General features: G+C 38.7%; 1 protein-coding gene across 1 annotated transcript in view; it reads left to right on the top strand.

Annotated features, from left to right (window-relative positions):
• The window catches only part of LOC119871597, a 150,020-nt gene that overhangs the window by 78,051 nt on the left and 48,361 nt on the right, over positions 1-23,608 (top strand). Inside the window, exon 5 of the mRNA XM_038535468.1 lies at positions 15,824-15,912. Coding sequence (XP_038391396.1) covers positions 15,824-15,880 — 57 coding nt within the window. The 3' untranslated portion in view covers positions 15,881-15,912. The remainder of the gene's footprint in view (positions 1-15,823; positions 15,913-23,608) is intronic.

The raw sequence follows: 23,608 nt of genomic DNA, 5'->3' as shown, positions 1-23,608 counted from the left end.
TAATGTTAATAGCTTTAAGGACAGGCATAACTCAAAGGTATTGTGGGTTCCATTCCAGACCACCACAATAAAAGTAAATATCCCAGTAACGTGAGGCAAATGAAATGTTTGGCTTTCCAGTGTCCATAAAAGTTACATACACACCATACTGTAGCCTATTAAGCGTGCAACAGCATTCTTTATGATTAAAGAAACATATCTTAATTTTAAAAAGTGCTTTCTTGCTAAAAAATGCTAACCATCATCTGAGCTTTCAGTGAGTCATAATTGGTTTTGCTGGTGCAAGGTTTTGTCTCAGTGTTGATGGCTGCTGACTGATCAGAGTGGTGGTTGCTGAAGGCTGGGGTGGCTTATTTCTTAAAATAAGACAACAATGAAGCTTGCCACATCGATCAATTCTTCCTTTCAGGAAGGACTTCTCTGTAGTGTGTGATGCTTTTTGACAGTATTTTACCCATGATAGGACTTCTTTCACAACTGGAGTCAAAACTTTCAAAAAATTGGAGTCTAGCCCTTAAGAAGTTTATGTAAAATTCTAAATTGTTCATTGCCATTTCAACCATCTTCACAGCATCTTCACCAAGAATAGATTCTATTTCAAGAAGCCAGTTTCCTCCCTCATCCATAAGAAGCAACTCCTCATTTGTTAATGTTTTATCATGAAATTGTAGCAACTCAATCCCACCCTCAGGTCCCATTTCTACTTCTAGCTCTCTTGCTATTTCCACCACACCTGCACTCACTTCCTCCACTGAAGTCTTGAACCCCAAAAGTCATCCATGAAGGTTAGAATCAACTTCTTCCTAGCTCCTGTTCAGGTTGATACTTTAACCTCTTCCCATGACTCATGAAAGTTCTTAATAGCATCTAGAATCGTGAATCTTTTCCGGAAGGTTTTCAATTGACTTTGCCCGGATTATTCTGAGCAATCACTATCTGTGGTGGCCATAGCCTTACAAAATGTATTTTTAAAATAATGAGACCTGAAAGTCAAAATTACTCCTTGGTCCAGGGGCTGCAGAATGGATGTTGTGTTAGCAGGCATTAAGACAGCATTGATCTTATTGGATAGCCCATCAGAGCTCTTGTCTGGCTAGATTGTCAATATTTTGAAAGGGATCTTTTTTTTTTTTTTTTTTTTTCCTGAGTGGTAAGGCTCAGCAGTAGGCTTAAAATATTCATTAAACCAGATGTACTGTCACTTTGTCGTTCCACTTATAGGGTACAGGCAGAGTATATTTAGAAGGATTCTTAAGGGCCCTAGGATTTTCAGGGTGGTAAATGAGCACTAGCTTCAACTTAACATCACCAGCTGCATTAGCCCCTAACAAGAGAGTCAACCTGTCCTTTGAAGCTTTGATGTCAGTCATTGATCGACTTCTCTTCTCTGGCTATGAACATCCGAGGTGCCTCATCTCTCAATATGATGATGCTATTGTATCTGCATTGAAAATCTGTTGTTTAGCGTAACCACCTTTATTAATTATCTGAGTTAGATCTCTGGATAACTTGTAGCTTGGACATCAGCACTTGCTGCCTCATCTTGCAGCACTTTTACGTTATGACGATGGCTTCTTTCCTTAAATCTCAGGAGCCAACCTCTGCTTAGCTTCAAACTTTTCTCCTGCAGCTTCCTCTCCTCTCAAGCTTTGGTTTAAAGGAATATTGTGGCTTGTTAAATCTATCCAGATCACTAAAACTTTCTCCATATCAGCAATAAGGCTGATTTATTTTTTTATCATATGTGTGCTCATTGGGCTCGCACTTTTCATTTCTTTCAAGAACTTTCCCGTTGCATTCACAACTTTGCTAACTGTTGGGCCTAGCTTTTGACTTATTTCAGCTTTCAACATGCCTTGCTCACTAAACTTCATCATTTCTAGCTTCTGATATAAATGAGAGGCAGTAACTTTTCCTTTCACTTGAACGTTTAGAGGCCATTGTAGGGGATATTAATTGGCCTAATTTCAATCTTGTCCTATTTCAGGGACTGGGAGGCCTGAGGAGAGAGAGAGAGACAAAGAGACAGAGAGACAGAAGGGGAAACAGCCGGTTGCTAGAGCCATCAGAGCACAACACAACATTTATCAATTAAATTTACCATCTTATACAAGTGCAGTTTGTGGTGCCCCAAAACAATTATAATAGTAACATCAAAGATCATGTAACACAGATCACCACAACAAATATAATCATAATGAAAAAGCTTGAAATATTGCAAGAATTATCAAAGTGTAATTTTGATAGATGCGAAGTGAGTGAATGCTGTTGGAAAAATGGCACCAATACATCTGCTTGAGGCAGGGTTGCCACAAACCCCCGATTTGTAAAATACACAGTGTGCAAAGTGTGCTACAGTGAAGTGCAATAAAACAGGGTATGGCTACATCCTATTTGATCTGCAATGCCCTCCAGTAATGATGTTATGGAATTAGGGAGGGCTAATAATTTGGCAAAATGAAAAATGAGAAAAAAGAGAAATGTGTATGATCTTATAAATGTTTGGCCATATTATAAAGTTAAGATAAAATTGCCTTTGATCTCTATCTGAAACCAAACATTTGTTGAAAATTCTTATTCTTGGCAAAGCACCTCCCTCAGGCCTTTAAAGAGCTAATTTGGGGAGCTAATATGCGTTCTCCAGCATCAATTAACACTTTCATTACCTTCATTTCAATATTTAAATATAGAAAAATAGAGAATGAAGGATTTAATTTTCTCTAAAATAAGCTATCTAAAAAAATCAGAAAGTTCAATTTATTTATTTTTTTTTCAGAAAGTTCAATTTAGTCATACAATAAAATTAAGTTTTTAATTACTTAATTTTTAAAAATTTTTTTAAATTTAAAATATTGTTAACTCCTTATGAGTTTTAGAGGGGGAAAAATGAAGTCTGTAGGCCTGTGAATCTAATACTTTGTGACCAGCACTGGAAGGACACTGGATTCCATTCATTCATTCATTCATTCATTCACAGTCTATCTCTGTATTCTTACCATGTTCCCAAAAAGGTTGGGGATATGCTAAGTTCATACAATGAACTAGGTCTTCAGTGTTTAAGAGGAAGAGTGTGCTTTTTCTCATGATTTACACTGACATCTTTGATATTTTTCCTTGATGTGCCTGAATATCCCAGACATGCTCTCACCTCAGGGTCTTTGCACTCATAAAATGTGCATAGCCACATGGATATCTACATGGCTCACCTTCTCATCTTCAGGTCTTTGTGAGACATTCCTTGACCAAGCAGGTAAAAAATTTCTGTGTTCCCTCAATTCATACCACATTATCATAAACTTAGCTCCTTCCTCTCCTGTCTTCTTTATTCCTTAGTACTTCTTATCAGTTAACATGCCAAAGATTCCACTTGTTTAAAAAAAAAAAAGTCTAAATTCCAAGGGGCAACAGTTTTTGTCTGGTTTGTTCACTGTTGGTTTCCTTAGGACCAAGGGCTATATCTAGCACCGAGGAGGCGGGCCATGACTCTGTCCAATGAATGAATGAATGAACAAGAGAAATATATTCTATATGATACTGTGAAATGATCAAACAGTCATACTAAGAGTTACAATGGAGATTAGGGACAGAAGTTCAGGGATCGATAGCACTTCATAGGAAGCATCTTGGAGAAAAAATTTCTAAACAATAAGGTGTTTGTGTTCAGCTTTCTGAGTAAGCAAGTAAGATTCTGCTCATGACAAGGGACCTAAAATCCCCTCCCGTGTCAGTGTACACAGAGAGAGGCCAGACCAGAGGTTAGAACACTCAGATTAGATGGAGTCAGACTACAGGGCCCCAGGATTGTGTGAGCATTTCTGGAGTTGATGATCAAATATTAAGATCTTTCAGTAATTGGTTAAAGAATAGGAAGAAGGAGAAGAAGATGAAAAGGAGGATGAGGAATAGGAGGAAGCAGCAGCAGCAGCCAAGATCCCATATCTGCTAGCCAGACTGCCCAAGGCCAGAGCAACATGAGATACCCATAAGAAGTAATCTATGCCAAAAGTATTTCATTAGCTACCTTAGTCATCAAATGTTCCTTAGTAAGGAGGGACTAAAGATTGATTTATATAACATTCTTTGAAGATTTATAATTCTATGTATTAAAGCCTTGATTAATACTTACTTCACAGAGTTATGTGATAATAAAAATAATTTAAGTAAAGAGCTTGTCACAGTGGCTAGTACCCATGGCTATTAGTTTCCTACATACCACCTTGTATGGTATCTAATATGTCAGGAGGAATCATGCAAAAGCTTGAAATAGCAAAAGTTAAAAAAAAGATTACCAAATGTCACTGCCAGGTTGTCTGTGACATCCATTGTCTTTGAACTACTTGACAACTCTGTTAATTGAGGAAAAATGTAGCAATGCAAATTCTTCTTGTCCATAGAAATGCAAATGATTTTTACCAGTGAAGGTGCAATTGATTAATATCCCAATAATTTTGTCCACTGTGTTATGCTTCTGTGAAGGAATTCATTTCAGCATTCCTTATATTTGTCTGCCCTTTGGATTCTCCTCTGAATGGGCTGGGACTTGTTACCAGCTCCTTTATTAGTTAACAGCTCAAAGAAAAATTTTAACAAGTCTCCACTTTATATTTTATGAGGATTATGGTTTTATTGTCTCTGTGTCCTCTAATATGTAGTTTCTGCATAAACTATGGATTCAGTCTTAAGCAGCAAGTCATTTTATTTTTTTGCCAACATTCTACATGTGTGTGCTCTTTTAATAAATATTCAGAGATGTGTTTGCAGGTCAGTTTGTGTTAATAAAATTGCTTGATACTCCATTTAAAAATGTATAAAAAGAAGGGAGTGGTAGGAGAGGAAGTCGGATGGATGTGTGGTAGGGAATGCCACAGGAAGGAGGAGTGGAAGAACCAAGGTTGTGAAAGGCGTGTCATGACAGAGGGACGAGTTTGGATTTGGTTCTGAAGGCCCTGGACTCCATTTGAACCACAATGACACCCTTGCAGAGCTCCTACTAATTTAAAGATATAGCAGCTTTCTCCAGAATATTCTGGTACATTTTTCTTTCTGAGCAAATTGGGTGCCATGGATTTGGTAACTTGTTTATAACTTAAAGCCTGTTGCAAGTTACACCACTGGTGATGGCAAAGCTCTCAAGTACTCTGCCCCTTCTGATTTCATGCCAATGGCTGGTATCCTGATCTTAATCAGGATAGATTTGTCATGGGAAAAAAGAGATACTTAGAATATGTGGACCAGACATCCCGAGGGAATTAAGATTTGGATGCTCAGAATAGGCAAGAATAGACTGGATTATTCCAGAACCATTTCCTTAGCTCCCTGGTTATCAACAATTTTTTTGTAAAGAAGGACTGACGTGAATATAATGCCCGTTTTAAGGTTTATAATCGTATGTGTTTTAAGGTCTTGGTTGACATCTTCATATTATGTGACAATTAAATAAGATAATTTAGGCAAAGAGCTTATCATCATGACTAGCCCTTGTGGCTATGATTTTATTAACTATATCTCTTCCCATCTCTCAAAGGACTTTTTCCTTTCTCTGCTTGAGTGCACCACATGTTACACAAACAAGGTACAAACACACTATTCATACTGAGAAGGGAAGATTTTGAAACACTTGCTATCAATTAGTTTACAAGGTTCCACCAGGGTCAGTGTACGCCATAAAATTCCTCAGCTCATGACGCAGGGAAGGCCGTAGATATATGGGTACAGTCCAACCTGACTTTTAGGGCATGATCCAAACATGTGGCTTGGTTAAAATGAATGGGTTATTTTTGTTGTTGTTGTTGTTATTTTTAATCTCAATGACCCTCTAGAGTCAAGGCTTTGAAATGTTGGCATTGCTCTTAAAATCATGGTTGTGAAATGTATAACTGTGTTTTGGTTAAAATAATTGATTTAAATGGAGTCAGAAATGGAAGGCAAATGGCAAACTCCACACGGCACCCGGCCTCCCTGGGGCTTTTGCTGTGGTCAATCCCTGACCATGTTAGGCCTGGGGCATCTATCTACCTGGTAAGTGGCTCTCAACTCCCAGTTTTAACAGACCAAAACTCAGGCACCACAGCTGTAAAGCATTTCCAATACTTTGAGGGAAAACTCTGGAAACCTTCCTGAGGTAAACATCTGCTTCTTCAAAAGGAGGCAGCCTAGGGCAGCCCGTGTGGCTCAGCGGTTTAGCGCCACCTTTGGCCCAGGGCATGATCCTGGAGACCTGGGATCGAGTCCCATGTCTGGCTCCCTGCATGGGGTCTGCTTCCTCCTTTGCTTGGGTCTCTGCCTCTCTCATGAATGAATAAATGAGTATTTTTTTTTTTAAAAAAGGAGGCAGCCTAAATTAGGTGGTCTAGAGGAGCATAAAAAAGTAGCAAAATGACCAGGGGACAAGTGAAGACAAGGCACAGAGTCCCCTGGCATCTTACTGAAGTAATGAGGTGAAAAAATCTTCTAGCAGGAAAAGAATGTGGGCTATGTCCTTTCTCCTGCCCACAGAGCACCTTTCCCAGGAGAGATAGCCCATCAATGGAGGCCTAACAAGACCAGAAGCCTGGGTCATAGTATCATTACTTAAATATATGCTTTCGTCTGCACATTTGAACCCTATATCTAATTCCACCACGTGAGTGACTGGAAAGATGGTTCCATAGATTCCAGTGCAAACTGATCCAATAATAACAGCAACAAACAGTTGCTTAATGCTCTCAGCTCTTCCCACCTATAAATCTCTCAATAACTCCATGAGATAAGCACTTATTATTTCCAATTTTTACCTGAGGCTACTGATGTTTGGGGAGTTTAAGTGATCTGTCCGCAGGAGTCAATACACTTAGCAAGTAATGAAATGAGGAATCAAGCCCAGGCAACCCAATTCCAGACTCCATATCTCGATCCTTATTCTCTACTTCCACTGGCCTTGGGAAAAAATGTAACCACCAGATGTTATAAAACTAAGTCTAAGCATTTAAAAAATAATACCCGCTAGGATAAATCATACACATTAAATACAAATAAATATCCATTAAATACAATGTGTCCTTTAAAATCTTTACCTTCAATTCATTTACAGGCTATCTTTTCATGGAAAGTGCACAGCAAGAAAGAATCCAGACTCTATTTCAACAAAAATTACCTCACCTAAATGATCAGAATTCTCACCAGCAGTGTCTTATTAAATATAGCAGTTTGATACTCATAGTTAACTTATTGAACATATACTAATAATAAGCCATTGTCCCAGGCTCCCTGTAAGTGTTAGTTAACACATCAAGTATTCATAAACTGCCTGCAAAGCAGGCTCTATTATTATCCCCATTTTACAGATGAGGACCTGGAGGCACACGGTTCACTCAGGCAGTCAGGGGCGTAGCTTAGAGCCCCACAGTCTGGCTCCCCGGTCTCCATGCTAGAGTCCCATGCTATGATCCCTTTTAAGAATCTTGAATCTTGTCTATTTCTCCGAAAAGTGTCATTAGCAACTCTTTTTCACAGCCTAATCTCATGCTCAGTATTTATATGTGTGTACATAGCTCTTTCAGGTGTTTGCCAAAAGGTTTCACATAGCATGTTATTCGATGGAACATCCCCAAAAGGAAAAAGAGCTGATGTTGGAGCCTCAGTTAAGGAAAATGCAAAGCTGGAAAAGTCATTCGCCTGAGGTTCCACAGCCAAAACAAGGCTAGAACAATTAGAAACTGAGTCATCCGGCTCCTTGTCCATATTGTATTATTACTTGAATGTGATTAACAGCAATGTGGGACTTATTTGGAGTTCACATATGTCCAGTTCTTAGACTAATCATATTCTAATTCAGGGGAATTGCCTCATTGCCAAAAAATGGAGCAAGAAATCTGTACACAGGACTGGTTGCAGAGACCCCTGACAAAAAAACCCAGATGCCTTGTGTCGGAGTGAAGAGCATTCCCTATGGGTGATTCACAAATGCATAAAGGAAGAGTGGGTCCATTTCCTGGGTCCGTTTCTAGTTCTTTTCGAACGAGCAAAGTGTTTCCTAAATTCAAGTCATTTTCCTAAATTTAAGTCATAAAATTAAGTCATTTACAATCACTCTTGTGATTTGTGCCTTATCAGTCTGTTACCTCGGCTAGCTTACATAATATACTTTTTAGTAGGCCCACTGATTTTATTTAGCCCAAGCAATAAAATCTGAAGTTATAGGTTTGATACATGAGTCATATTTTTTTCAGGTGTGCTTTAGTATAAAACACAAACCCTTATTGAGCACTTACCCAAGTACCCTTTAAAACACGTTATCCATATCAACCAGTTAATTCCCATAACAAGAGTATAAGTAGATATTTGCCTTACCCCCATAGGGAAACTGAGGCATGGGGTTTTGGTCATCTGCACAAGAACACAGAGCTGATCAATGGCGGAGCTGGAATCATGAATCCAGGTGGTCTGGTGACAGAGCCTGGGTTTTTAACAACCAGCGCCCTCCATTTTTAGATAAAGCTGGATTGTGTGGAGGAAAAAAAAGGCAATGCATGGAATTGTGGGGCATCCTTGGACAACACCGACTCTATAAACACAAGTTCCTACTTGAGAACTGACCGAAGCAGAGTGTCTATGACGAAGTGCGTTAAGGGAAAAAAAAAAAAGTATTTTATGACTAGTACAGGGCCAAGCTGACTGAGGTTACAACGTATTGTGGGAAGGGATGGAGAATTATTGCTTTAAGTCTGTTACCCAAGACTATTCCACTAACTGAAGTCGAGGAATGAGAAGTTTGAAGTGGACCAGGACAAGGAGAGTTTGGCAATGGAGAAGCAAATTATATGGACTCAAGGTTTCCTGCATCCCACCACGCTCTGGATGCTTATTTGCCCCCATAATGCTTATTGTTACCCCATAGTAACAAACAAAGCTTCCTTTCTTGAACAAGCTCTCGGTGAGCTGGAGGGAAAGCTTTGTGCAACACGTAATATAGAAAGGCAGTAGGAATTCAGAGACTGAAATGACATTATTTAATGTAGTTTAATCATCACAATAACCTCCTAGCAATGATTTTGTCATCTCCATTTTGTAAATGGAAAAACAGGCTAAGAGAGGTTTAGTATGCTGTTCTCAGCTAGCAAATGGTAGGGCTGCGATTTGAAGCTAGGTCTGGGGGACTGGTTAAAGACAACTAGGGAATCTTTTTTACTCCTTCCATTGAGAGGGAGAGTCTGGGATGCCTGGGTGGCTCAACAGTTGAGCGCCTGCCTTTGGCCCAGGGCGTGATCCTGGAGACCTGGGATCGAGTCCCACATTGGGCTCCCTGCATGGAGCCTGCTCCTCTCTCTGCCTGTCTCTCTGCCTGTCTCTCTCTCTCTCTCTCTCTGTCTCTGTGTGTGTGTGTGTGTGTGTGTGTGTGTGTCTCATGAATAAATAAATAAAATAAAAGCTGTTCTTTGCGTTCAAAGAATGGCCATGTGGCAAACAGTACTGGCCATGTGGCAAACAGTACTAATCCCAATCTAGATACACCACATGTGCTCACGAAATAGTTAAGTTAAATTTGCTAAAATGTATAATACATGTGAGCTCCACACTGGATTGTAAAAACAAACAAAAACCAGAGCTTCATTATTTCACAGGTAGTATGAGACACAGTATGCTGTGTCTTAGATCATGCTGTTTTTTTCCTGAAAAACTCAACCCTGTTTATCTCTATTTACCTTCAAAGACAAACTTAAGTCCCCCCTTCCTTCCTGATTCCTCTAGTTCTTACCTCCTCCACCCTCCCCTTTTCCACACAATTTAGTCCCTCACAGTAGTCCTCCCAGGAGAGTAAATTTGGCTTGAGGTGCCATCACTTGTCTTCTTCAAATAAACTTAAGTTTCCTGAATTTAAACATCACCTGCTCAAGAAAGCCTTTCCCAGCTACACTTTCTGTCTCCAGTTCAGGTTAGGCCCCCAAATTATATGCTCCCATTAAACCCTGTGGTTTCCATAGTAGCACTCACCATCCTTGCAATGGTTTGTCTATTTCCCTACATAACCATGTACTCTTTTTATGGCATCCGTCTAATCCATCCACATTGTGCACCATTGGAGACCAGAGTGCCTGGCACACAGCAGCTGCTGCAAAAACAGCTTTTGACTTATTAAGTTGAAGGCAAGGACTATGTCTTCATTTTTTGTTTTGTTTTGTTTTTTTGCATTCCCTGAAACAGTTATTAGTGTGAAATTTTTAAAAATCATAAAACCTTACCTTTAAACATGGGAAAGTTATTAATGATAGTTGAGTTTATTTCTCATGGTGTCAAGCTTGCTTTGAGAAAGAAGTTATAAACAGTTTTTAAAAATCTCCTCAGTAAGCCACAATGGAAAACAAGCCCACAAACTCTGAGAAACTCTGACTCACCTGTGGGGGGGCCCTGAATCTTCTTAAGCCTGGAAGGATGAAGACAGGGAAGCAGATATTGATAGTTTCTCTCCCCTGTGATTTCCAGAAAAGAACTTTTCTTGTGATCTCTAGCTGAGCACAGTCTTATAAAGAAGAGTGGGGGCAGGGCATGAATATTGCAACCAGAACTTGTGATATCTCCAGAACCCATAGCTCTAATTTATAGATCCTTCTGGGTCTGGAACCCATCACTTAAAATAGTAGCACAAGGGACAGCAGCCCCTCATTTGTGGATGGAATCCTTCAGGTACCCCCAATCCTGATCTTAACTTTTTTTTCTAGGTGCTCATCCTAATAACACATCTGGCCACAAAACAAGCCACCTTCTCAATCCTGGAGCTCCCTTGTGCAAAATCTGAGTTTCTGTGTCTTTGTTATTAAAATGACTTGTAGCTTGTCATCCCTCCTACAGTTTTTCCTTTAATTCAAATCTCTGAGATCTCACTCTTGGGTCTTTGTTTTATAACTGTCTGATCTAAACCATATGTATGTGTGTGAGGTGGGGGGAGGGGAGGAATCTAGTTTCCTGAGGTCCTTCTGATACCTGTCCTCCCATTCTCTTTGATCTTCCTAAATTCCCGAGCAGCCATTCTTAACATGTGGGTCCACGATCAAAGGATTCAACCTAAGCAACGAAACCTGTGCTTTGGTACCTGCTATGAAACAGGGCCATTCATTCATTGGTTCAACAAATAAAGAGTGTCTATTATGTGCTAGGAATGAATCTTGATGAGAAAACAGGCAGTAACTAATTCAGGTTCTCACAGTTCAGAAGAAATGGATCTAGGGGCTGGAGGCATCTCTCTGAGACCTCTTCACATTATTTGAAGGATACAATGGAAATTTGACATCAACCAAGCCCCCAAAGCCCAGTACATGAGAATGACCAGTAGCACCATTCAACAAAATATTTGTTGTTCCTGGTCATGTAAGGCACATGCGATACAACCCTAAATAATGCATGGTCCTCCCCTCAAAGTTCAGGAGGTCAGGGAAGTCTCATTCCTATCTGAAAAAGGAGAACTGATGTAGTATGACAAGATGATAGTTCTTCCTGGCCAAACTTGAAGGTGCAGTTGGTAGGCAGAGAAAGGTGAAATATGGGATTTGTGAGCCTCTGTGACCCCTGTGGAAATTGCAGACATGTTACCTTTGGCCAGTCGCCCTCTGCGTCCTTGTGCTCATGGACTCTGATCACTTATTAGCTCCTCCTGTAGGTTCCATCCTTCCTTACAGAATAGCAGGTCCTACTAGCCTAACAGCAGCTGATGAAATCAGCAGCAGTATTTTTAGCCAAGCTTCATTAAAAACTCAACACAAGGCCCAACTATGTTAGTCATAACACTGGAGTAAAACCACAGACTCCCTTTTCCTTTGTTTCAATCAAGTGTATTTACATATACTTACAGTTGTCTCTGCTTCTCTGCTTACTCAGAAACGATCTTTTCTGTAGCTGAGTCACGAAGCCTTGGTTGAATGTCCATGTGTTCAAATAAACTTTAGCTCTTATTATAACCACTCTAATAGGTTTCTTCCTTTTCTTTCTTCCTCTTCTTCCTTCTCTTTTTTGCCACTGACATCTCCTATTTGTCTGTTTCTTCCTGTTGCTTCCAGAAGATTCAAAATTTTGTATATTTACTTATTGGTCAGATTTCCTGTAGACCCATTGATAAAAATATTTTGGAATAATCATCACTTTCTTTTGACAGCCATTTACCACGAGTCATCTGACAGATCTGGTGATTTGAAAATTAGATTGTTGGGAACTGTGCTCTCCAATGTGGTAGCTACTAGCCACATTGAGCTATTGCACACTTGAAATATGGATGAGATTAGATATATTGGATTATTTAAAATTAGTCTTTACCTATTTTTCCCTTTTTTATTGTGGCTAACAAAAAATTTAAATCATATACATATGGTTGATACTATACTTCTATTGAAAAATGCTGACCTATACAGACCAGCTTCTCCTGCATAGCAAACAAAAGAATCCCAAACTAGTAGAGGGCAGGGCATGAACAGTACAGTGAGAATTCAGGATCATTCCACTTCTTATTAGTTTGGTGATCTTAGGTATGTTACTTATCCAATCTCAGATTTGGTTTCTTCCTTTGTACAATGAGGGTAATTATAATTCTTTAACAGCTATTGTAAGGATGAAATGAAACGATGGGTATTCATATTTTGGCATGGAATCTAGCACAAGGTAAATGCTCATTAAGTAAAAATATTATGAGTTATTAAGTACTGAGATTAAAGTCTTCCTCTTATACACCAACTGGTTTTAAGAAAACAACAGAAACTCAGTAGTGTTGCTGTTCTGTCCAGACTTGGCTCCACCATGAGGCCCTTATCACCAAATACTCATTTTAGATTGCACATTGCAGGGGCTTCACTTTGAAAGATTTTCTTTACCTATGAGGTTTTTTGTCTTTCACCTTCTATGTCCTATCTGTATACTTTTAAGAAAACAAATACAAATTAAAAAATTTAGTTCATGGTTAGCTAAATTCTGTTAAGGACTCTCAATTGAAAACTGATATCTTACTTTCTATACCTGACTTGAACATTGATTTGAATGTTATAATTTCCCTCTGAAAGTACAAATAGAGTGCACTTGTAACATTTTAAAAAAATAAGCACCAAATATTCAGTAGCTGTGTGTGACTGTATGTGCATATGTATTACACAATGAATAAACACAAGAGGGTACCCATCAGCGTTGTACAGTATTGGCTTTGTTAGGAGTTCAAGTATATTTTCAATTTCAAGGATTTTGTTTTGTTTGGATTTTAAGATATACAGGATATCCTTCTTCCTGCTTCCCACCCATCCACACAATTTCTTCTGGCTATAGTTAGATGATATGTGATCTTGTAGTAAGAAGCAGAGAAAGGGTACCAGTATTTATCCCATTTTAAATAAGAATTTAATGGGTTAACCTGATTTACATTAGATTTTTTAGGCACAAGCCAATGGTGTCATAAGAAAATAACAGTGGTAAGCATAATTATATTATACACTATCAATAATTTGGCACGCACATGTGCACATTTAACATGAACTAGAATATTTATCTAACAGTAACTATATGGCTACTTCCTTGGCTGGATTTTTTCTTACCTTTTTTCATCATCAGAAGTGATCTCATCTAAAAAGGAATAGGACAGTGGGATGCTTGGATGGCTTGGCGGTTAAGCATCTGCTTTTGGCCCAGGGCATGATCCTGGAGTCCCAGGATCGAGTCCTGCATCAGGATCCCTGCATGGAGCCTGCTTCTTCCTCTGTCTATGTCTCTACCTCTCTATCTCTGTGTCTTTCATGAGTAAATAAATAAAATCTTTTAAAAAATAAAATAAAAAGGAATAGAACAAGACTGTATGCTATATCAAGCCTTCCCAGCTGAGTATTTTGCAGCCAGCATTTTCTTTTTCACTGTAAGTTCTGCGGGCAGAAAGATGCCTCTAAAATCATTCTAAATTTAGCTGGACAGTCAACACTCTGACAGATGTTGTTAAATGGTCTTTCAGCGAATTGATGCAACACACTGAGATCTCATTAGCATGTTGTACTACATGCTGTATGGTTGTGTCTGCTGGTTTGCTAACGAACCAGGAGTACTGAAACTTCAAATTTAATTCCCTTCCAACAACATTATTTCCTAAGAGGGTTTATAATAGCTTTGACAGTTACTATAACCAACAGGAAACTGTCCAAGGCTCTTTAGAATCACTGCATCCAGCAAACTTCACATGCCCTGGGATGGAATTAAGAGCCTTTACCATTTCCCAGTGTACTTGGGTGCAAAATATTTTGCAGAAGTGTGAAATATGAAGAGGCAAGGCCCTGACATTTGAAAAACAAGCAGCTTCATTTGCAAGATGACATTAGTCTGTTTCTCCCTCCAGTCGCTGTTTCTCTATAATGCTGGAAATGTCAGCAAGAGGCCAAGAACCTGGATCACACTGTGAGGAGGCGGACAATTGAGGCTGGTGTGGCATCAGCAGCAACAGTGGCAGCAGCCATCTAATTTTTGCAAATGGCAAAAATCCTGGTGATGCTTTCAAATGCCTATCTTCTTGGATGCTATCCAGGAGAAAGGTGTGGCATAGTAGCCTCCAAAGTGGACAAACATGCAGTCTCTGCCCCCCCAAGATATAAAAAAAGATATCCTAGAGGTGAAAGGATATAAGGTAGCCATGGGGTAGATGCGGTGGCAAAGACTGATCAACTGGCTCAAGAGAGGCAAATGGCAAAAGGCAGGGCTTCAGGCAGGAGGTGTGTACTAGAGCCTGGCTCAGGCTGCTGAACAGCAGGCTGACACTGAGCTCAAGGAGATGGAAAGGAGCCACGGTGGAGGGCACCAGGCAGACTAATTGCCAAGTCAATGAATCTGCCAGCTGTGACCTGAGCCTCTTGCCTGCCAGGGTCATCCTACCCTGAAGAGCACAGAAACCTGGGAGGACAAACAGTGAGCCTGTGTTGGGAAGATTTCAAAAGTACTATCTTGAGAGAGAAGAGAGAAGAGAGCAAATATTAAAAGAATGATAAAGGATGCAGCTCATTGCAGATGCCTGCCTACTTGCAGACAGACAATATGTGGCCAAAGTATGCAGATGGCAATGACCTCTAATGACGGAGCTAAGCAAACAGAGCCTTCAACTGTTTAACTCTCCATCCGTCACCTAGTCAAATCTCTCCTTTCAGCTGCATCCTAGGACAATCCACTCACTTGGGCAGTTTTTAGGATTTAGCCATATAAATCCTGGTTTGAATTCAGTTTATTTCCACATCTTTCACTTTTGCTTTTTGATACATTTTTTTTGACCACCAGCCTAGTTCATCTGATTGAATTCCCCATATGGCCTGTTATCTCTCCTTGGAATTGACACCCTAAATTCTAGCCTCAGCTTGACTATTGGGAGCCAGAGCATACTCAGCCTTCCTTTCTCCATAGGACCTGGGTCTGGGCTGGGCTGTCTTGCCCATACATAGCATCACTATCCATTATGTTCTCCTGGCATGCCTGAACCACTGGAGCTGCCCATCAAAATCAGGTTCACCTCGTTTACTTCTCTTGCTGATCTTTTGTCATTCTCATTGACAGAATGAAAGGTCCCAGAGGCAGACTCTGAAAACAAGATATTGTGAGGAATTATCAGGAGATGAAACTGATGGGAAGTAGTAGAGGAGGAGGAGGAAGCCAAAAAGGGTGAGCCATCAAGTCAATAACCACTGTGGGCAACTGGATTTTACTAGGGAACTCTGGGAGAAAGTATAGAACATACACCACAGAATTATCCCACACAAAGGACCTGGGGTATTTATCCATCAGCTCCTTTCTGACATTGAGGGCTATTCCCAAGGGTGATAATTCTTCAGCTTTTCTTATTTGCTTCACAATGTAGGTCAAAGGAGCTCTGGTGGGCAGTGGAAGTCTTCAAGCAAAGAGTTGCGGATGCTGACGATTGGAAGCTGGTTTACTGCATGGATCATGGTGAGCTAAAGGGAAAGATGGGCATCTGTTAGTCCCAAACCATGGGTCACACCTACCATCCTCCTCTGTCCCTCATAATGTATCTCATCTCATACTCTAACCAGGCTATTTCCAGCTCAGATTTAGATTTGAATTCCAGTTGTACACCTATACTACTCAAGTTCAAGGTGAACCATAACATATTCACCTGCTCCTCATGTGTGTTTTAAATCATTCATACTCCTGATACTGTACTAAGTGTTGAGGAGTCCAGGATGAATGCGACATGGTTCCTACTTACAAGAAGTAAATTGTTCATAGTTAAAATGATCTTCCTACTTCTGCCTGCCAGAAGAAACCTACTAATTTATACAGTATGTAGTGCCCTCATTTCTCTAAGACATGCAGGTTCACTACTATGTCTTCAATACATAGTTGCTGAATCCATCATCTTCAGGTCATTTCTCTTTCCAATCAACTGATAAGCACCATCAATCCTTTATTTTTTTTTTTTTTCATGTTTCTAGCCTTGGTTTATTCTATTCCATTCTAACTGCCTTAATCCATCAGATTGTGTCAGTGTCAACTTATTTTTTCTAATAACCTCAATTGACAGTCTTACCTACCTCTCCATTTTCTAAAGCCCTCTGTGCAAATAAAATTTACTTCCTCTACCATAGTGATGTGATGAATCTTTCTAAGATATGTCTGAAATGTTTTTCCATTTTTTGCTTGTTCATGAAGATTCAAGACATTCCCCAATTTTTCATAACTCTACTTTTCCAAAATTCTCTTATACTGTTACCTTACATGAATCCTCTAAATAATCCAGATTAATCTACTCACTGTCACCCAATAAAACATGTACATTCAGTCTCCCTACTGACTACTTAGTGCACTTTCCCATCTTCTCTGATCTACTCTCCCCTGTACCAGAACCTACTCAGACTTTAAGATGGAGCTCAGGTCTCATCTTCTCCTGAAGCTTCTGACTAGCCCAACCCATGCTGATCTTTCTTAACAGAATCTGCTATTACATGTACTAATCATTTGATGTTTTATCATTGTCGGCAATATGTGACATTATTTGTATAGAATTTATTATATCTGTTTTAGAAATCGCGAGACCTATTGTTAAACACTTAAGTGTCAAGTTTCTTTTTTTTAAATTTTATTTATTTATTCAGAGAGACAACAGAGGCAGAGACACAGGCAGAGGAGAAGCAGGCTCCATGTGGGGAGCCTGATGCAGAACTCGATCCAGGACCCCAGGAATCATGATCTGAGCCAAAGGCAGAAGCTCAACCATTGAGCCACCCAGGTGCCCTAGTGTCAAGTTTCTTTAAAACTTTACCTCTTTAAATTTTGTAACAATACTGTGATATAGCTATTGTTTTCCCTATTTTCAAATGAAGAAATTGAGCATCAAAGAGGCTAAGGAGCTTGTCCAAAGGAAAAAAATAGGCAAAGCTTTTCAAAATTAAAATTTGAAAACCAGATCTGCCTGACTTTTAACAGCTACAATATCTTCCCAATGAAATTATAAATTCATTAAGACCAAGGACCAATCTTATTCTTTCTCTGTAGACAATGAATTATTTGTAGTAGGAGTTTAGTTCAATTATTCATTTAAATTTGGGAGTATTTTCCTTATTGTGAGGAGACTCAGCTGCATTTTGTTTTGTTTTTGTCTATTTAGATAAAAAAAAAGTTAATGGCTCTAAAAAAAATTGGCTTTGCCCATGTTTGGTGAGTCCACCAGTTTGTAAACTCCATAAAATCATGAACAGTGTATGTCTGTTCATCACTATATTTCTGTGCCTACTGAAAAAAATGACTTGTTGAATGAATATTTTGCCCTTATGTGAGTGAATATGCCCTTATGAGGGTGGGCTTATCTTAAAAATTTGGCAACAATAAGCCATGACATAAAGGTGTGATATGGTCTTAAAGGATTTATATTCTAAATATACAGAACTGAACCACTTAGAGCAGAGAAAACAGGATGTCCTCTTTGCCTTTGTGGGCATTTGACTTTGGACTTGACGCCTGCTACTGATGCCCTTAGCAAAGGGCTTCAAGGTTGCTTAGTCTCAACATACAATCTTTTTCAGTGTGAGCAGAACAACTGATTCTTCCATACTTTAGATGACATAACCTAACATTTATTTTTCAGTTCTCTGGTGATAGCCACATCAAACAGCTTTCTCCCTGTTTCTGTTCCTTGAAGTATCAATACCTCAAGGAATGATACAAATACACTGAGCACTGGAAATCCCATCAGAGCTTCTTAAACTGGTATCCATGGATGGTCTCTAAAGATCCTTTAAACACTTTAATATTCTCTACAGAATATTGGATGCGTGTGTTTTATGTTTTCTGGAAAGAAAGCTTTCTGGCATCAAAAGATCCCTTGTATGTATGAGTCGGTTTCTGCTTCGTTTGTTTTGTTTTTTAAATTCCACACATGAGTAAAATTGTATTGTGTTTGCCAGAAAAGAGGCAGGTGGGAGGATGGGCAATATGGATGAAGAGGAGTGGGATGTAGAGGCTTCCAGCTACAAAAGGAGTGAGTCACAGTGATGAAAGGTACACCACAGGGAATCCAGTCAGTGATATTGTAATAGCCTCATATGGAGACAGATGGGAGCTATACCTGTGGTGTGTGTAGCATAGTGTATATAATTGTTGACTCACAACACGTTATACATCTGCAACTAATGTAACATTGTGTGTCAACACAATAAAGAAAAGATTCCCAAAGGAATTCATGACCCCCAAACAGGTTAAGTGTTATTGCTTAAGGTAAACTAGTAAATTGTAGTCTTGGTTATCAACTATCTATTAGATGGATGCTGTGATTTGTAAATACTTTTGGTGTGTCTCACATCTTTGGCACTGCGCTAGGTATCATGAGAGATGCTAATGGTTGCAAATCAACTTGTTTGATTTGCAATCAGCTTAAGTTTGATTCATAAAATGATCTCCTTTGGATTTAATCTCCTTCAGGTTAGCTGGCAATTAAATTTCTGGACTATAAGACAGAAAGTTAATTTTCTTGTCCAGAAACAACTAATCCCAAATCCTCTCCACCACCTTCTAGAGGTGTGGGATCATTGCCAAGCCATAGTTCTGGCATACAAGCTGTTCTTTACATATGGTAACATATGTGCTGGTGCTGGTAACAATTGCTTAACTATTTCGCTATTTCTTTGAATTAAATTAGATTTGCCATCAACTATCCACTATTTCATTAGTCATTTGTGGATCTTGAGTATCCAAGAGCAAGATGTGTAACTGAGTTTATAAGTAAGGTCAATGGCCATGACCTAGAGGGAGCCCATCTAACCCACATAAAATAGAATCTATAGATTTAACCCTCTATAGACATGCAGATGATGGCAGTGCTGCTTATCTCTATGGGGGATTTTATGGAATTGCACATTTGACCTTCAGCAAAATTACTAATTTTTTAATTATCAGATCTGAGGGACCCAATTCCTTTCTTTTCCTCTACTGCTGAATTATATTTTCATCATCACTCAGTAGTAGTGCATTTATTCCAGTGCAATGACTATACCACAAGAAAGAAACATTTGCAAGTGTAATTTCCTATAGGCAGGAAATTACATTTCTCTTATTTTTTCATGCTAAAGATAGGACTGTGAAGAAAGAATTTTACCACAATTTCAACAATTTCCTATCTTCAAGTTTGCACAGTAAGATTTGAATCCTAATTTTTCATTATTTTCTTCTTCATCACTTTCCTCTGCTTTCCTTAGAAGGCCGAAACAACAATTCTTAACTGAAAACTCATATAAAAGAATTTTGCTTTCCTATTACTTTCTTTAGGAATACCATCATCATTTCATCATCTATTAGAGTTATGGATTTTTTTTTTCATGTAAACAAACCTTCTGTGCAGCTAAAACATAAATAAATAAAATAAAATAAAATAAAATAAAATAAAATAAAATAAAAGAACTAACTTGTCACAGACTATCTCTTACCATTTCAGTGTGTTGCAGCAAAAAAAAAAAAAGTAAAATAAAGAATATGAATGAGTAAGGAGGCATCTTGTTTACATTTCTAGTGATAGAAAAGAAGAATACCAAAGAAGAAGACTGGACTTTTTATGTTCAGCTGGCTCTTTCCTTTGAAAATATTTTTGAATTCAGAAAAACTTAAGGATTTTTGTGGACTATTTCTCTCATAAAATATTGAAAATCCTAAGTTACTTCTCCTTGCACTCCTTGGTGGGTTAGAAACTAGACGAAAACATGCTAATTAATATCCTTTGGTTGATTTAAAATTTTTCTATAGATATTTTTTAAAACATCACTGTGGCTGGTAAAAAACTAAAATTACAAGACTTCCCTGTTACTGAAAAAAGTCAAATCCTCTTTAGTGTTCACCAATTTACAGAATCTGACTATAGTAGGAAAATAGTCCATTTTTCTGTGTTTTTAACACATGTTCTTTAGGAGAATTTTTGCCTACACATCGGTGAAGTCTGTATCCCATAGAGTAAAAAATTCCAGGAAGAATAATCATTGTGTCTTGGAGCAGGCTGACTGGCTGTAACTCTTAGCTGAAGGCAGAGTGATATAGCAGAAAAGTATAGGCTTTGGGACTGTAAGGCTCAATTCAATTTCTAATTCCACTTCCTAGTAGTTACATGACCTTGCATAAGTTACTTATCCCTCTGGACCCTCAATTTTTCAGCAGAAAAAATTTTAACAATAAAATGAACCTCTCTCGATCCTGTTTATTTTATTTTTTTTAAAAGGTTATTTATTTATTTATTTATTCATAGACACAGAGAGAGAATGGCAGAGACACAGACAGGGAGAAGCAGGCTCCATGCAGGGAGCCCGATGAGGGACTCAGGATCACACCCCAGGCTGCAGGCGGCGCCAAACCACTGCGTCACCGGGGCTGCCCTTGATCCTGTTTAATGGTGAAAGATAACACATGTAAATTGTTTAATGTAACATGAAACTCTACTATGTGTGGCATTGTAGCCTCCCCAAATTCAACTGTTGAAGGCCTAACCCCCACTGACTCAGAATGTGACTGTACTGGAGACAGGGCCTCTAAAGAGGTAACTAAGGTAAAACATATGGGGAGGCTCAAATCAAGATGACTGGTGCTCCTATAAGAAGAGAAGATTAGGACACAGACATGGGTGTGCCCAGAGGAAAGACCATGTGAGGACACAGCAAGAAGATGGCCATGTGCAAGAAAAGGAGAGAGGCCTCAGAAGAAACCAACCCTGTAGGCCCCTTGATCTTGGGACTTCTATTCTCCAAAACTGTGAGAAAATACATTTCTGTTGCTTAAGCCACCCAGTGTGTGATATTTTCTGTAGCAGTTCAAACAAACTAATTCAGGGTCATAATAGACCCTTGATAGTTGCAAGTTTTTATTGTTAGTTTTTCTATTGAGGTACAGGAATATATAAGCATCTAAGCTGGATAAACACAGCTGGTTCACAGTTGATGGACGACTGTCCACTAAATGAATTAAAGGGCATGCATAGCAAAGTATGAATGCTGCAAATATTCCCAGCCAGCACACCACAGTGCTAGAATCCAGCTCATTTAGGTTAGAGCTCTGAAGAGTCCTTTTAAGATACACATTAAGCCATTATCATCCATTAACATCTTCAGACAAATAATTTAGAAGATTGTTTCTAGCCTGAGAGACAAGGATCTTGAAAGCATAATATCCAGAGGAAGTAAGTTTTCAAAGGGGAGAAGGAGGAGGAAAGCCTGAGGACACAGGTCATTGTGGGTGAGGAAACTGCTCCATCAAGTTGCCAAAGGAATAACAAAGAGACAATGCGCATGTGTTCACCAAGTTCAGGAGAGGCACTCTTACCAAAGTAAGGTGCTGGCAAAGGGACATGGGGAACAATTTTTTTTAAACCATAGCTTGTCTATGGAGCAGATTTGTTTATCCCTGAGAGACTGCATTAATGTGTGTGTGTGTGTGTGTGTGTGTGGTGTGCGTGCATATGTGTGTTTTCTCACCCACATTTCTGCTACAGAATCTGAATAGTCACGCAGGACCATGAGTTTATATTAACATTAAGACATCAAGGGTTGAATGCCATCTCTCGGAATGGCTACCATTAAACCAGATGTAAGAAGAAGAAAGATGAGTTTGTAGAAGAAAGTTGAAGAAGGAAGTGAGGAAAATAAATGAAAATATGAAGGCAGATGGAGACTAACTGCAAGATAATGGAGACAAAGGAAATCCTAAACAAAAGAAACAAAGGAAACCTTAAACACAGAATCCTAAACACAAGATTAGTAGACTCAGAAAAAGCAAACTATTTCTTCAAAAGTCTGATATCACTGTTAATCATTTCTTTACCAGATTTGACATAAATCCTAACCAGTGCAATTTAAGATGATCTCACTCTGGAGGATACCAGTTAATTGCTTTCTCCTATTAACCCTTCATGAACTTTAACCATGGTGACTTGTTAATGAGTTGGAGGAAGCTGAAACTGAAATGAACTGAAGAAAAATAGGAAGAAATTAAAGGGCATGAATCAAATGATCCTCCTAAAGGCAGATGACTTATTTGACTGAAAGTCAACACTGACATCAATTAGTTAGTTTGGTTGGGTTGTCAAGAAATAGTCAAACCTGAAATTTTAGACTAGAAGGAAACTTAGGCATTAATGTCCTCATTTGCAAAGCAATGGGGTTTCATGACTACATGAATCTAATATCCATTCTAGCTGTATAATTTCTGTGATTTCAGTGACTTTCTTTAAATTTTTTGCTTCTCTAGTATTAGCAAAGATTTCAATGGCCAAATGAGGATAAAATTAAATGACATGAAGCTTATAGCTATAAATTGTCAAAAGGACACAGTGATAAATCAGACCATTTTCCAGTAAGTTCAGTGTTGTCCATTTGGCTTTTACTTTTCATATGATCAGCCCGAAGTTTAGGTGTGAGGTCATATCTTGGACAAGGACTCTTTTTAAGCTTAGCTCACAAAATCTGACTTTCATTTAAAATTTTCTCTTTGTTGCCCATTTTTTGACAGTTCCAAGATATTCACCAATAACACCTTCTTTATCTGGTACAGACTTAAGCAACCAAAGGTGCGATGAAGTAACTATGATTCTTCTGACAGAAAAAAAAAACAAAAAAAAACAAAAAAAAAAACAAAACCCTTCCATTCTAGTCAAATATCTAAGATGCCATTTTATAAACTAGTGATAAAAATAAATTCTCAGCAAAGGCATACACATGATTGCAAAATACCTGCAACAAAATATATCTAAAACACAATAGCTTGCTTTAAGAATTTTTTTTAAACCTGCTTCAGTTCATAGAGTTAGCAAAATAAAAACAGAACAAACATGTGAACCCGTAAAGTGAGGGGTAGACTTCAGTTCTCCTTGAGTTTTATTAAAAGTGAAGATATGAGGTTTAGTGGCTTTTTTTTTTTATGGTACTAAGTTTATTTATTTTTTTTAATTTATTTTTTATTGGTGTTCAATTTACTAACATACAGAATAACCCCCAGTGCCCGTCACCCATTCACTCCCACCCCCCGCCCTCCTCCCCTTCTACCACCCCTAGTTCGTTTCCCAGAGTTAGCAGTCTTTACGTTCTGTCTCCCTTTCTGATATTTCCCACACATTTCTTCTCCCTTCCCTTATATTCCCTTTCACTATTATTTATATTCC

This window comes from Canis lupus, chromosome 4 (genome assembly GCF_011100685.1).
Source record: "Canis lupus familiaris isolate Mischka breed German Shepherd chromosome 4, alternate assembly UU_Cfam_GSD_1.0, whole genome shotgun sequence".
NCBI classification, from domain to species: Eukaryota; Metazoa; Chordata; class Mammalia; order Carnivora; family Canidae; genus Canis; species Canis lupus.
This window is presented reverse-complemented; position numbering and strand designations above follow the sequence as displayed.